The sequence below is a fragment of the Mya arenaria genome, chromosome 8, assembly GCF_026914265.1.
Source record: "Mya arenaria isolate MELC-2E11 chromosome 8, ASM2691426v1".
In the NCBI taxonomy this organism is placed as follows: Eukaryota; Metazoa; Mollusca; class Bivalvia; order Myida; family Myidae; genus Mya; species Mya arenaria.
The window spans coordinates 15,456,932-15,471,944 of NC_069129.1; the positions used below are offsets into that span (position 1 = coordinate 15,456,932).

Sequence of the window (15,013 nt, forward strand, 5' to 3'; positions counted from 1 at the left end):
ATACACTGGTCTCCATAAACCCTTCGACATATATACCGGTCCCCTTAAAACCTGCAACATACTTACAAATTATTAAGGAGACCGCAAATTACGTATATTTTTTGTTAATTAATTTAAGAAGCCTAAATCTTGTACACATAATAAATGATCATTTCAATACTAAATTATCAACAAAAAAGCAAAATAAAGTATAAAACAAAAAATATACAAATTGTCTCCTTAATGCCGTAAAATACATACGGTCTCCTTAATGCCCTAAGTAGATATATATATATATATATATATATATATATATATATATATATATATAGTCAATTGCTTGATCAAAGCCACAGTTGATTGTCACTAGACATAATACATACATGAACCAAATGTCCTATTGCATGGATCTATTTAAAGAATGATCAACCTGATGTCACGTGCGTATTTTTAAAACAGGAAGTTAGATCAGTGTTATATTCAGCTTAAAATGGCTGAGAGAAAAACTTGAAGGGATTTTTTGTTAAGACAGGTAACAAGATACTTATATTCACTTAAGAGCGTGTTATTTTATCTTAAGTAAAAATTATGAAGCAATTTTGTGTCAAATTGCCTTCGTAATATTTGTTATCTTTAAATTACATTTCTTAATGGTTCTGTCCCATAAGTCAGATGTACATATTGTCTCTTCTGTTTTTCAGATGTAAATCTTTAATTAATATGAAATATATAATATTTGGTATGAAAACAATTGTCATTTTATAAGGAATTCATTTATATTCTTTATAATATAGAACCTTTAAATCATATGCAATATTTCATACATTTTATTTATTTCCTTTTACATCTGAAGGGTTTCATAAAGGTTCCTTATTCTTAAACAAACTGTTATGTCTTGTGGCTACATGTTGTCTATGATTTTAGCACCTTTTTTATGTTCTAGATAATCTTTAAGCAACAGGCTTTGCTAGACAAAATTTGATAGCTAAGCCTGAGTGAGACATTTCAAAGATTCCTGTTATTTCTTAACCTTTTAAAACAACAATATGCTGGATATAAAAGCCTATAAGAGTCACTTTAATTCAGGACTTCGAATTGTATGGTGTTCCATTACATTAGTTTAGACTTTGTGTTACAAAAAATATTTTATACTTTGTGTGTGTATGTTACCAAAGTAAGGACATTGTGTTACAAATATATATTTTTAGGAACAGTTTAATAAGTGTGTTTTATAATTTGTGTTACAAATTTAAAATACTTAAACACTTGTGCTACAAACATTATTGATGACACTGTATAAATTATTTCTACTGGTGTTCCATAGAACTGTATACATGTGTTTATATTGTGGAGATTATTAAAACTTTAAAACATTCATTGTGAATTGGGTCAGGACTTTTATCCACACATTCACGTCATAATATAAACACCAGACTTATTATGCAAATGACATGTTAAGGTTACTAAATGTAAAGCATTTTAACATGTATGTATATTAAACTTCCAACGTTTTTCTCATGTAAAAATGTTGCTCCTAATATTGTTAACATATAATGTTTAATTTGAATTATAAGTTAAATCAACCAATTAATAATAATAATAATAATAATCATAATAATAATGATTGTGTTTTGTGTCCTAGTTCTTTGTGTAGATTATACTTGATGCACTCCGATTGGATAAGCATGACATCATTTAACCAATGATATATGCCGCTACAAAAATCAGCTTTTCTTTAATACAAACATATGTTGTCAGTTACACTTTTTAAAGAACAAATACTCAGAGCATACGGCTTATTTCTAATAGCAATGAAAATATTTTGTAGATGTAAAAATAAGTATTGATCACATTTATTCTTCTTATGCTGTATAAACGCAGTAATGCAAGCGAGCAAATGACCAAAAAGCGCTGGTGCGTTCATACAGCATACACTCAAGAAAAAATGCGATCAATCATTAATTAATAATAATAGTTAATGTATTTATTGAAACACATTAAACATGACAGTTCCAGCAAACGTGGTTCGACTCTACTTGATTTTTGAACACATACATGCAATGAAATGTAAACATACACATACTAAAAAGTTAATGTATGTTAATATTAAAAGAAGCACACATCAATAATTATATAAAACAATATAAGTTTATTATACATTTTGGTTTTTAAGATGGAGCAACAAGCGGAACAAGTGTTGTCTCTACGTTTGTCCCGTGTTTTGGACGACATCGGGGTGAATAGGTACATGATCGCCAGGAGGAGGAGGACGTGGCTGATGATGGAGACAAGCAATACAATCAGTGATTCATTAGAAGGTACAAACATTAAAATATATCAGTTTGGCAGCCAGAGTGAGGGAACTACAACACTTGGTATGCAATCAGACATTGATACATTGCTCTGCATTGATTTTCCCGTCATATTGGACTGGGATGAGTGGCAGCAGGGAAAGCATCAACTCCTTGTTGTCAAGACAGACCAGTTCCCACCCCAGCACTGTTGGCTTCAATGGCTGTTACCTGACATTCCATTACCAAGGACACATGTCATACTTCCCAGTGAGGTGATAGACAATGAAGGCAGAGTGCTGTATACAAACTCTCAGATGGAATTACATGACATTATCAGAGAATGTAGCTCATCAGGTGAACTAGTGCAACATGGACCATCTAAAAGCTATGATGAAAATGATCATGTTATTGCCCATCACTGTTGCAGTCTCCCAAATGATTGTCAGTTCCTGTTCCACAGACCCCGGCCTGGACACTGGCCCAGACCTGACACACTGGCCAGGGCCAGACAAACTGGAGTGTTTCTGGTGCCACAGGGATATTCAGAGTGTCCTTCAAGACCAACCAGATGTCGCTCTACTGCACTTCATGTCACCCCAAATAACCCATATTATCCACAGTCAAACTGGGAATGGAGGTTTTCTACATCAATGATGGAAAGATTACTGATGTTTGACATGAACACTGTGCAGTACAAGACATATGTATTCATTAAAATATTAAGAAAAACTTTCTTAAAGCCTGTTGTTGGAGACCGTCTCAGTACATTTCACATGAAGACTGCAATGCTGTTCACAATAGAGACATATCCACCAGAGATATGGAGAGAAGAAAACCTTGTACAGTGTGTGATCTACTGTCTGACCACACTTCGCAGGTGGCTGAAGTTGAAACACTGCCCACACTACACTATAGCTAGAGTGAATCTTTTAACAGGGAAACTATTCAAACATGAACTCCCAATATTGTCTGCAATGCTTTCCTCCTTAATGGAATCCAATATGCCCTACATTCCACAGATAGACATGGATTTACTTGGAGACAAGATGCTGGGTATAAGCAGAAGCATTGTTTGTGAAAGTTACGAAAGGAAGAAAAACAATCAACTGATCCTAACAAATCTGAATAAAGAATACAATGATTCAATAGTAGCAGATCATGAAGATGTCATAACTGACTTTTCTATGTGCACTTGGGATGAGATCAATGCACTCATTATAGAACATCTTCACACTTTACAACAAATATCCCAAAATGGGACAGACTTGGAACAAGAATCAGCTACAGTGATCATGCCTCTGTTGTATAGTTCATTTGCTTCCCTCATAGCCTCAATGTGTATTCACATAGGCCAATCAATAACACAGGACATTCTCCACCTGTACCACCTGTCCTTTGACTCTGATCTTCTTTCCAGTAGACTTAAGTTTGCCTCCATGTTGTACTGCAATGGGCAGTATGATGCAGCAGCAAACTGCCTGGTCTACTGTGAGGGACTGCTGGGACCAGAAGTGTGGCAATCATGCAATTGTATTGGAAGACTTCAAATCAAACCAAGCAGTAAGTTCCTAGACAAGACTGAACATTCATCAAATAAAGACATGCTACAGAAGTTTACTGCCATATGTGTATATTTCATGCCTCAAGAAATGTGCTGTGTACCAGAACACCTGGTGTATGAAATGTTCAGAACTGTAGGAGATGAAGACAGACAAAAGAGACACCCAGCACATCATTATAAGTGGATGGATCAAGTCGTGATTGACTGTATCCCTTTCCTCTACTATCTGCAGTACCTCACATACAGGCAACTGCACATGCATCATAGGAAACATGCTGCCCAAAAAAAAGCTTAGCCACTATACATTAAGGGACAGTCATGGACATGGTCACATAGACACAGCTTTAAACATGCTGGGCAACTACTATGAACTTGAAAACAGACTGGATGTTGCATGGAAATGCTACTCCAAATCTTTAGAAATCTACCCCAGAAATAATGCAGCCAATTGGCATGTGGCAAGAATACTGCATCAGCTAGTTAACAGCTAAATACTGCCGTAAATAAAATTGAAGTATTCAAGTATTGGTGATATCCTCACCAATGAGCATGTGCAACATATAAAATTGAAAAAAATATAATGAGACTTACTTTGTTTTGATCATAAGTGCTCTGGGAATGTGGACCTTCCCTTGAATCATCTTGAACAGTCGCTCCAAGTGCTGAAACAAGAGGCATAAACAACTGTCTGAGCATAAAGAGAAAAGAGAACTTCCTTGAATCAATTTTAATACTACAAATGTAATCAAGAATTATAAACTGTACAAAATATTATTAAGAATGGTTTTTTTAACTGTTTATGTATATTTTCTAGCTATGATGGAAATATTGTCAATGAATTTTCACTGTAATACTTACATCACAATGAATATATCAATGATAATGAATTGTAATACAATTTGTTGATAAACTGTATTACCATAAAAACTGTATTACCATAAACGACTGTGTATAGCACGCATCCATAAAAGCAGGCAAATAATACATAAAGAACTGGAAAAAAGACCTAAATTGTCTACACTAAAATTATCTTATATCATAAATTAAAAAATCCATAATGTTTGCTTACAATGCCAATTTTAATTATAACAAGAGCTGTCACAGAGACAGCGTGCTTGACTATTTTGCCGCTTTTCAGTGTAAGGATTGGCGAAATAGCATGTAATACATTAAAGGATTATAGCTTGTATATAATGATATTCTAAGTCCAATAATAAAGGGCCATTATTTGCAAAATACAAATATCTAACTTGGTTATTCAAGTAGGTTGGGTGGTTGAGAACCATTGTATAAAGTCTCTAGCAATACATCAAGTAGTTGCTGAGATACTAACATACGTGTGTTTACATGCCAAACCTTAATCAGATTTTCTATGTTGAATAATGAAGAGCAATTATTTGCATTAAATGCAAACTAGAGTTATTTTACTTGGTTTTTGAAGTAGGTTGGGTGGTTGAATAGCATTGTATAAAGTGTCAACGCAATACATGAAGTAGTTGCTGAGATATTAACCTATGTGTGCTAACATGCAAGACCTTAACCAGAATTTCTAAGTCGCATAAAAAAGGGGCAAAAATTATATAATATGCAAGATTATAAGTATCTTCCATGGCCGAGAGTGTAAGATAGGTTCATTCCGACCCGAGCGTAGGGTGTTTTGCTGAAACGAGGTTTACCTATCTTACACCAGCGGCTATGGTAGATGATTTTTCTCCCACCTGATTTTTTGCTGGAACTCTTTTGTGGAACTCTTTTGTGATTAGTGAAAAAAAATTGCGTACGGATATGCAATAATTCGTGGTTGTCATGGATATTTGCGCAGTGATTCACAGTATGTAAATGGTTTGATCGGTCTTTAAATATGCATGTTTATTTATCATTTAAATACAATATGGTCAAAAATCAAAAACCATAATTAAGACACAGCCATTTTTTTCTCAGGAATTCTCTAGGAAAAAAGTGAGTCCTATACACAGTCAACCTGGTACAATTCAGAAAATAAAATTTCCTGTTTTGGGGTTATAGTGCCTTTCACATGTACTTCTTTATCTAAGCCTTTATGAACAAAAAAGACTGGTTAGTGCTTAAATTAAATCTGAACCAAACCTAGACACATAAAACCTTATTGTCATACTTACTGAAGGATTTTCATCAGCCAGTCCGTTCCTAATCAGTTCTGTATGTACAGAAAACTTGTTAATGATGGTGCGTGTTTCCCCAAGCTTTAATCGCATCACGAGAGGGTCCAGCCAGAGGCGATGACCGAGACGTAACACAATCTTGCCCTCCATTTCTCGACCATGAAGTTCCGTATGCACAAACACACTTGCCTGTTGGAAACGGAACAATGAAAGAATATGCTAATTAGCTCAATACAGGAAACACAAGCTGATTGCTCATGATGTTTAAATTTATGAAGTTATGTGTTTAAATGCAATTGTGTGTGAAAATGCAGTGATTTGTGAGAATGCAGTTTTATGAGAATGCAATTGTGTGTGAGAAATGCAGTTTTATGTGAGAATGCAGCTGGGTGTTTGAATGCAATTGTGTGTAAAAATGCAGTGATTTGTGAGAAAGCAGTTTTATGAAAGAATGCAGCTGTGTGTGAGAATGCAATTGTATGTGAGAATGCAGCTGTGTGTGAGAATGCAGTTGTGTGTTAGAATGCAGTTTTATGTGAGAATGCAGTTGTGGTTGAGAATGCAGTTGTGTGTGAGAATGCAGTTTTATGTGAGAATGCAGCTGTGTGTGAGAATGCAATTGTGTGTGGGATTGCAGTTTTATGTGAAAATGCAGCTGTGTGTGAGAATGCAGTTTTATATAAGAATGCAGCTGTGTTTGAGAATGCAGTTGTGGTTGAGAATGCAGTTTTATGTGAGAATGCAGCTGTGTGTGGGAATGCAGTTTTATGTGAGAATGCAGCTGTGTGTGAGAATGCAGTTTTATGTGAGAATGCAGCTGTGTGTGAGAATGCAGTTGTGTGTGAAAATGCAGTGATTTGTGAGAATGCAGCTGTGTGTGAGAATGCAATTGTGTGTGGGAATGCAGTTTTATGTGAGAATGCAGTTCTGGTTGAGAATGCAGTTGTGTGTGAAAATGCAGTGATTTGTGAGAATGCAGCTGTGTGTGAGAATGCAATTGTGTGTGGGAATGCAGTTTTATGTGAGAATGCAGCTGGTGTGAGAATGCAGTTGTGTGTTAGAGTGCAGTTTTATGTGAGAATGCAGTTGTGGTTGAGAATGCAGTTGTGTGTGAGAATGCAGTTTTATGTGAGAATGCAGTTGTGGTTGAGAATGCAGTTTTATGTGAGAATACAGCTGTGTGTGGGAATGCAGTTTTATGTGAGAATGCAGCTGTGTGTGAGAATGCAGTTGTGTGTGAAAATGCAGTGATGTGTGCGTATGCAGATGTGTGTGAGAATCAAGAAGTATGTGAGAATGAAGTGATATGCAAGAATGCAGTAGTTTAAGAGAAAACAGTAGTTTATGAGGATGCAGAATGTAGTGATGTGTGTGAGAAAACCAGAATGCAGTGAGGTGTGAGAATGCAATCATGTGTTAACATGAAGTAATGTCTGAAAATCTAGTTATCCATTCAGAGAGCACAATTATGTTCAAACCTTGACTGTCCATTTAATGTCCTTGTCTTTCGGCTTCACTCTTCCTAGAAACACCTCCACTGCCTTGGAAATAGAGATGTATGTACATGTTTATGGATGTATCATGCAGTTCATAACATCTATAACATTATTATGAAACGTAATCACAATCATTAAAATAAACACAACCCTGCAAGACATACAATGGTTACCGGTAATATGCTTTTTGAAATTGCTCAAATTCTAAAGTTTACAGCAGGACTAGTTACACATCTTCATGTCAGGCACTAGTGTAAGAAGTGGGGATTGTTCAGTCAAATTGTCATATTTAGACATGGTATGAATGGTGTGAGAGTCCTCTCAGAGATTCACTTCATGCTTTAACTCATCTCTTGGAGGTTGTCAGACCTGCTAATTTAAAGCATTGAATTTTGAAACTTTAGGATAATCATATTTATTCCACGAAAGACATTTCCGAAGTAAAGTAATTATTGTTGATTTATGTATATCACAGTAGGAAATCTGGGAAAGATCCCTAAATTACTCAGAACTGTCCCATTACTGGATAAGCCACGACTCTCATGTCAAGGTACAGCTTATACAGGTTGTAGGCTGACCAATCAACACAACAACATCCCCAACTTATTCAGAACTGTTCCATTACCTGAAAGGCAATAGCTCTCAAATCCCCAGGCAGCTTATACAGTTTGAAGACCGGAATCTGTTCTAACCTACCACTGTCAATAAACATGATCTGAAACACACATAGCAATCCTGATTAAGTATGGCCTACAGTCTCTTCCAACATTTGTTATCAATTTTTAATCGAATACCTTGAACAGTTTTTGAGTCATGGCCAAGGTTTATGTTTTTGAAAGTGGAAGTTAATGATGCCACTCCCTCGACACTGCCTACAAGAATAACACCAAGGCTATGACATAACATATATTTTCATTCCTATGAAGTTAATATGTAGCAACACAGATAAGGCGATGTTGCAGCCCTACAGGATTTTAAAACACATTTTAGAACACATTTTATAGTCAAAAAACATCTTTTTATTAATTGTATTCATCAGTTTTGCAAATGTTTTTATCAATTTTTCAAACTTAAATGCAATTTATTTAAATTAAGTCTGTGATGATCACTTTTAATTAAAGCATACACATACAAACTAATGTAATAGAAATTGAATATTTCCATCATACCACGGCATCAGTGGTTGCAGCCCCTTTTTCATGGCTCCCTTGCTCTTTCAACTGTAGAACCTGCACCCTATAGTTCATCAAACATTATTTCAATCAGGAGGATATTTGTAAAGTAAATCAGGGTTCGAATTTAACTTTGAGGAGCACTCGCAAAATGAAAAATCAACTTGCCATTTTATTTGTTTTATTTATTCCCTTATAATATTGTCTAATTTAAGTAGATATTAACACCTAAGACATATTATGAATATAAAAAAGTATCAATCTTGAGTGACTCGACTACTAGAACTTGTTGATGGCTTAAATTATTTTTGGGGGGTACGGATGACTCATCAGATGCTGGCCGCTTTTTGATAACAAAGCTGTCCAATAATTTGACATTGTTAACTTTGAGGGGGGTATATTTACCTTCGCCATCGGGTAATACCCATTCGGCGAACACGCTACAGATTTCATTAACTGATTATTAAAAACAATAACACTATAAATTTAGAATAAATAAAAGCAACAGTAAATGTAGCGTGGATGCTTTGGACTATAAAATATATCAAAGTCTATTCACTTTGGCAGTTGAGTGGATATATTCAAAGGTTGATGGGGTTTACATATAGTGCGCGAAAGTGCTATTTTTAGCCAATGATTGAGCTAGGTGATAACGTCATTTGTATTCACTTTGTATTATGCACGCCTCGGAGCATCCCGGAGAGATTCAAGATAAAACTCGGCCTTTTCCGTATTTGTCCTATTTTTGAAAACTTACTTGAGCGTGACTCCGTACTGTCTTCTCTTTACTGGTAGTGTAAACATGCCACTTATAGGTTGTTTACACTCGACTATGTAGCGCAGTTAAGTTCATGTTTATTCTACTTTCCTTTTAACATTTAGTGGTCTAGAAAAAGCCACTCACAGAATTTTGCCAGCTTGAAAAAAAGTCACTCGCAATTTGCAAATGTCGCTCGCATTTTGCGAGTATGCGAGTCTAAATTCTAACCCTGTAAATTTCCCCCTATTCACATCATGGCAATATGTTTAATCTCCATGTGTTGAACAGTAATGGTGAGTTCAAAATCCTATTAGCGGTTGAAGAGAAATGGAGCATAGTCATATGAACTTTTATGAGTAAGTGTGATCTTGACCTTAAACTTAGCTGGTAGTAAAATGCCTATGCACATTGTTTCAATATGGTGAACATTTCTGGTAAAAAAATTTTTTATCTTTAAAGCAGTTCAATAGATATGGAGTGGACATGAAAAGTATTCATATGACCTTTGACTTCTTAGCATGGACTTTATCAACTCAGATGGTAACGTAACAAGTGCTCTGCATATTTACTTAATATGGCAAACATTTGTGGTGAGTTATTTCAAAATCCATCAAGCTGTTCAATTCATACCGAGCGTACACAAAATATGACATCTAAATATGACATATGACCTTTGACCTGTAAGCATAACCTTGACCTTGAACTACTGGTTGAAACATTCACTTTGAACATTGTCTCAATATGATGAACAAGCAAGTCAAGAGATTGACCTTCGACTTCTAAGTGTGACCGTGACCTTAAACGGACCCACTTGTAACATGCGTTCTACAGGTCATCTCAATATGTGAAACAGTTCAAATTTCAAAATCCTTTTAATGGTTCAAGCAATATGGAGTGGACACAATTTGAGACAGACAGACAGATGGACAGACAACTCAAGTAAAATCAAAATATGTTGCCTGATTTAAGGAGAAGACACAATTACGTAAGTGAGTGTGTAAGTGAATAGAGTTGTTGTTTGTCTGAAGGTTAGATAATGCACATTGTCACCTTAATGCAAAACTCACTATCTGCTTCTTTATATATACATGTATGTACTTATTGAGTGTTTGCCCTAAGGTGACGAGGATGTTAGCTCTTGACTACCTGCCTAGTTGTAAATGTTCCAACTTTAATGTCAATGTTTCGACAAAAAAAAAAGAAAACACATTGTTTTCTGCATGTTCATAAACAAATTACAAATTTACTAGTTGAAATTGATGTGTATAGTCATTGAAAATAAAAAGAGATTATTTTTTTTTATCAATTAGGAAATGCTCAAAAACTGACAATCTGAATATTTCTTTTAACAAGAGCTGACGTAAGACAGCACACTCGACTACGCCGCTTTGACTTAGAAGTGAATACAATAATGATGTAATATTACCAAGTTTGGTCTCTTTTCGTCAAACGTAACTAAATTATTCAACACATAAGGTGACTTTGATGCTGCCCTGCCCTGAAAATGTGGTTAAAAATATACAAATATGCCTTTTAAAAGAAATCCAATGAAATTAAATAAAAAAAATCATAATTATTAAGGGTTAAAATGGAGTAATATTTCTTGTTGTAAGATGGTCGTAAATAATTTTTAATTTTATTAAGGGTACATTGAATGAAATGTATAGAAGTTTTTTTTATTAAAATCCCAACTTGTCCTTAAATTTAACTTGCCCTAAAACTTTAACCTAAGTCAATCAGGGGCCATAAGATGTATTAAGGATAATATTGTGTCATGTAACGTCATTGGGTGATGGTCCTAAACAATAATGTTAAGTATTAAGTCAATTGAATGAAGGGTATAGAAGTTATTAATAAATATCCCAACTTGCCCTAAAACTTTAACCTAAGTTTCATAGTCAATCAGGGGCCCTAATTTGTATAAAAGATAATATGGAGTTATCTAACCTCTTTATGTGATGGATCTGAACATCTGTGTGAAGTATTAAGTCAATTGAATGAATGGTATTGGAGTTTTAAGTGAAAATCCCAACTTGCCCTAAATCTTGAACCTGCCCTAAAACTTTAACCTAAGTCAATCAGGGGCCATAACTTGTATTAAGGATAATATGGAGTTATGTAACGTCATTGTGGGATGGTCCTGAACAATTGTGTGAAGTATTAATTCAATTGAACAAAGGGTATAGAAGTTATTATAAATATCCCACCTGCCCTAAAACTTTATCCTAGGTTCCATAGTCAATCAGGGGCCATAATCTGTGTAAAGGATAATATGGAGTTATCTAACCTCATCATGTGATGGCCTTGAACAACTGTGTGAAGTATCAAGTCAATTGAATGAAGGGTATGGGACTTATAAGTGAAAATCCCAACTTGCCCTAAAACTTTAACAGGAAGTCGATGCCTACGCTGGGGCGAGTAGTATAGCCCCTCTGATTCTTCGAATAGTCAAGCTAAAAACAATATTAACTGAGCAATTTGTGCTCAGGTGAGCTAATAAATAATAAAATTATGTCTTGTAAATATCTTCATCCGAGAAACTGGTATTTGATAGTAAACAACAATTTTTTTTTTTTTAAAGTTATATATCTATTTTGTCCTATGTTCAAAAAACATAATACATTCTTGTTTATGATATTAAAGGAACCTCTTACCTAAAGAACATCTCATTTTCCTGATATCCACAAATTTCACCAATCCTGGCACCAGCTGTGGAAAATAAAATGTACGAGGTACAAACATACCATAATATATGTACCTGGTAAGTTAAAAATATCTGTGATACAAGTTGGATTGCATTTTGATATAAAATACTTGAATGACTATGTTTTGGGCATGAGAATACATTCCTATGCTGAAAACACAATAATTAAGTATCATTCATCAATATAGGTTAGAAGCAAATTTTGGTCATCAATTATGGTTTTAATCCAATTTCCAATCCCTAGCAGTGCAACACCCATGCAGAGCTGATGGTGCTTTAGCATGATAAAAGAACAGAGAAAATAGCTGTTACAAGAGGCAACAAATATTGTGCTGGGACATATTCAGACTGAGTTTCTAGAAGATTGGATTAACTCTGTTCAATGAAAGGAATACCAAGTCTACTCACAGTGCCGTTTCTGGTGAGCCTGATCACTGTACCAGAGGGCAAGGTTCATCTGTAGCTTAGAAAAGTCAGCCGATAAATCCTCCATCTTGCCCCCCTCCAACCTCCTCACCCCTAGAACTCTCACAAAGTAGTGGCTAGCATCTATTACATGGGTCACCAGAACCTGCAGACAACTATCATATTATTATTTTGTGATTACAAAAGTGTTACAGACGCCAAATTTATTCTATTCAAAATTGTTCCGGGTCGTTTTCATATCTAATCTTGTTCTGCCAAGAATTCTATTATTTTAACAACTTTTATCATGGCCCAACCAAGAGTATTTCATTTAATTTTCGACTAAAAATTATATAACCTTTTTTTGGAGAAGACATGAAAACATAAATGTTCACAGTAATCAATAATACAAAAATAACAACACATGTCCTAATCATCTAACAAGCATGCAACAGGAATGGACAATATTATGCACAAAATCATCAACCTTGATCTCCCCTTCATTTGGCAGCCAGTCTGTACTTGGGTGGACATCCACATCAGGCATCACTGAATGGCGGTATCGGCACCTCCAAACATCCCTGAAGATCAAGCAATGTTTTATACTCAGTGATCAAGTTGTCATGTCTTAATGGACCAAGTTCTTTATTGTCATGTTATCATGGACCAAGTTCTTTGTTGTCATGTTACCATGGATCGAGTTCTTTGTTGTCATGTTATCATGGGCAGAGTTCTTTGTTGTCATGTTATCATGGACAGAGTTCTTTGTTGCCATTTTATCATGGACTGAGTTTTTTGTTGTCATGTTATCATTTACAGAGTTCTTTATTGTCATGTTAACATGGACCGAGTTCTTTGTTGTCATGTTATCATGGACTGAGTTCTTTATTGTCATGTTAACATGGACCGAGTTCTTTGTTGTCATTTTAACATGGACCGAGTTCTTTGTTGTCATGTTATCATTTACAGAGTTCTTTATTGTCATGTTAACATGGACCGAGTTCTTTGTTGTCATGTTATCATGGACTGAGTTCTTTATTGTCATGTTAACATGGACCGAGTTCTTTGTTGTCATTTTAACATGGACCGAGTTCTTTGTTGTCATGTTATCATGGACTGAGTTCTTTGTTGTTGTGTTATCATTGACTGAGTTCTTTGTTGTTATGTTAATATTGACAGAGTTCTTTGTTGTTATGTTATCATGGACAGAGTTCTTTGTTGTTGTGTTAATATTGACAGAGTTCTTTGTTGTTATGTTATCATGGACAGAGTTCTTTGTTGTTATGTTATCATGGACAGAGCTCTTTGTTGTTATGTTATCATTGACAGAGTTCTTTGTTGTTGTGTTATCATGGACAGAGTTCTTTGTTGTTGTGTTATCATGGACAGAGTTCTTTGTTGTCATGTTATCATGGACTGTGTTCTTTGGTGTCAAGTTGTCACTGTCTGAGTTCTTTGTTTTGAGTTGTTGAGTTATCATGGACTTATCATGAATTAAGGCTATATAAGTTAGTAATCATGGACAGAGATCTTTGTTGTTAAAAAATCATGGACTTAGACTTTCTTTATTATCAAGTTATCCTGGACTGAGGTCTATGTTGTCAAGTAACCACTGTCTGAGTTCTATGTTGCCAATTACGGTAATCATGGCCGGAGTTCTTAGTTGTCAAGTTATCATGGACCGAGTCTGTTGTTGTTGTGTTAAAATAGACAGACTTTTTAGTAGTCAAATTATTCTGAACTGAATTCTTTGTTGACAAGTTACTATGTACTCAGCCTTTAGATATCATGGTATGATGGACTGTGTCGTTGATATCAAATTTTCATGGGTAAAAAATTATTATAACAAGAGCTGTCACAGAGACAGCACACTCGACTATTCCGCCGCTTTTCAGTGTAAGGATTAAAAAGTTTTGGCAAAACATGCATGGATCACTGTTATATTAGATTTCAATGCAATACATGGTGTGCTGAGATATTAACATAAATGTGGTTATATGCAAACTTGTAATAATAAAGGGCCATTATTTGCAAAATACAGTTATCTAACTTGGTTATTTAATAAGGTTAGGTGGTTGAATACCATTGTATAAAGTCTCAATGCAATACATCAAGTAGTTGCTGAGATACTGTCCTATGTGTGCTAACATGCAAGACCTTAACCAGAATTTCTAAGTCACATAATAAAGGTGCAAAATTTATATAATATGAAAGATAGAGTTATCTTACTTGATTAAATAAGAAGGTAAAATGGTTGGGAGCCTGTGTGTAAAGTTTCAATGCAATACATGATGTATTTGCTGAGGTATTGACTTAAAAGTGGTAACATGCAAAACCTTAACCAGAATTTCTATGTCGAATAAAAAAGGGGCCATTATTTGAATTAAATGCAAACTAGAGTTATCTTACTTGATTATTTAAGTAGATTGAATGGTTGAGTACCATTTTATAAAGTCTCAATGCAATACCTCAAGCAGTTGCTGAGATACTGTCATATGTGT

At 34.9% G+C, this 15,013-nt stretch overlaps 2 protein-coding genes across 2 annotated transcripts; one reads left to right on the top strand and one right to left on the bottom strand.

Moving 5' to 3' along the window:
• Nucleotides 1–452: 452 nt before the first annotated feature.
• On the top strand, nucleotides 453–5,988 carry LOC128242717 (uncharacterized). The gene is made up of 2 exons (XM_052959977.1): nucleotides 453–511; nucleotides 2,153–5,988. The coding sequence occupies exon 2, from the start codon at nucleotides 2,153–2,155 to the stop codon at nucleotides 4,127–4,129; it is 1,977 nt and encodes a 658-aa protein (XP_052815937.1). The 5' UTR covers nucleotides 453–511; the 3' UTR covers nucleotides 4,130–5,988.
• Nucleotides 4,408–12,570, bottom strand: LOC128242718 (putative ATP-dependent RNA helicase TDRD12). Its single transcript, XM_052959979.1, has 7 exons — nucleotides 12,516–12,570; nucleotides 12,058–12,112; nucleotides 8,641–8,707; nucleotides 8,097–8,186; nucleotides 7,454–7,516; nucleotides 5,973–6,164; nucleotides 4,408–4,496 (listed from the first exon to the last, which is right to left on the bottom strand). The coding sequence occupies exons 1-7, from the start codon at nucleotides 12,562–12,564 to the stop codon at nucleotides 4,422–4,424; spliced, it is 591 nt and encodes a 196-aa protein (XP_052815939.1). The 5' UTR covers nucleotides 12,565–12,570; the 3' UTR covers nucleotides 4,408–4,421.
• Between the last annotated feature and the right edge of the window lie 2,443 nt (nucleotides 12,571–15,013).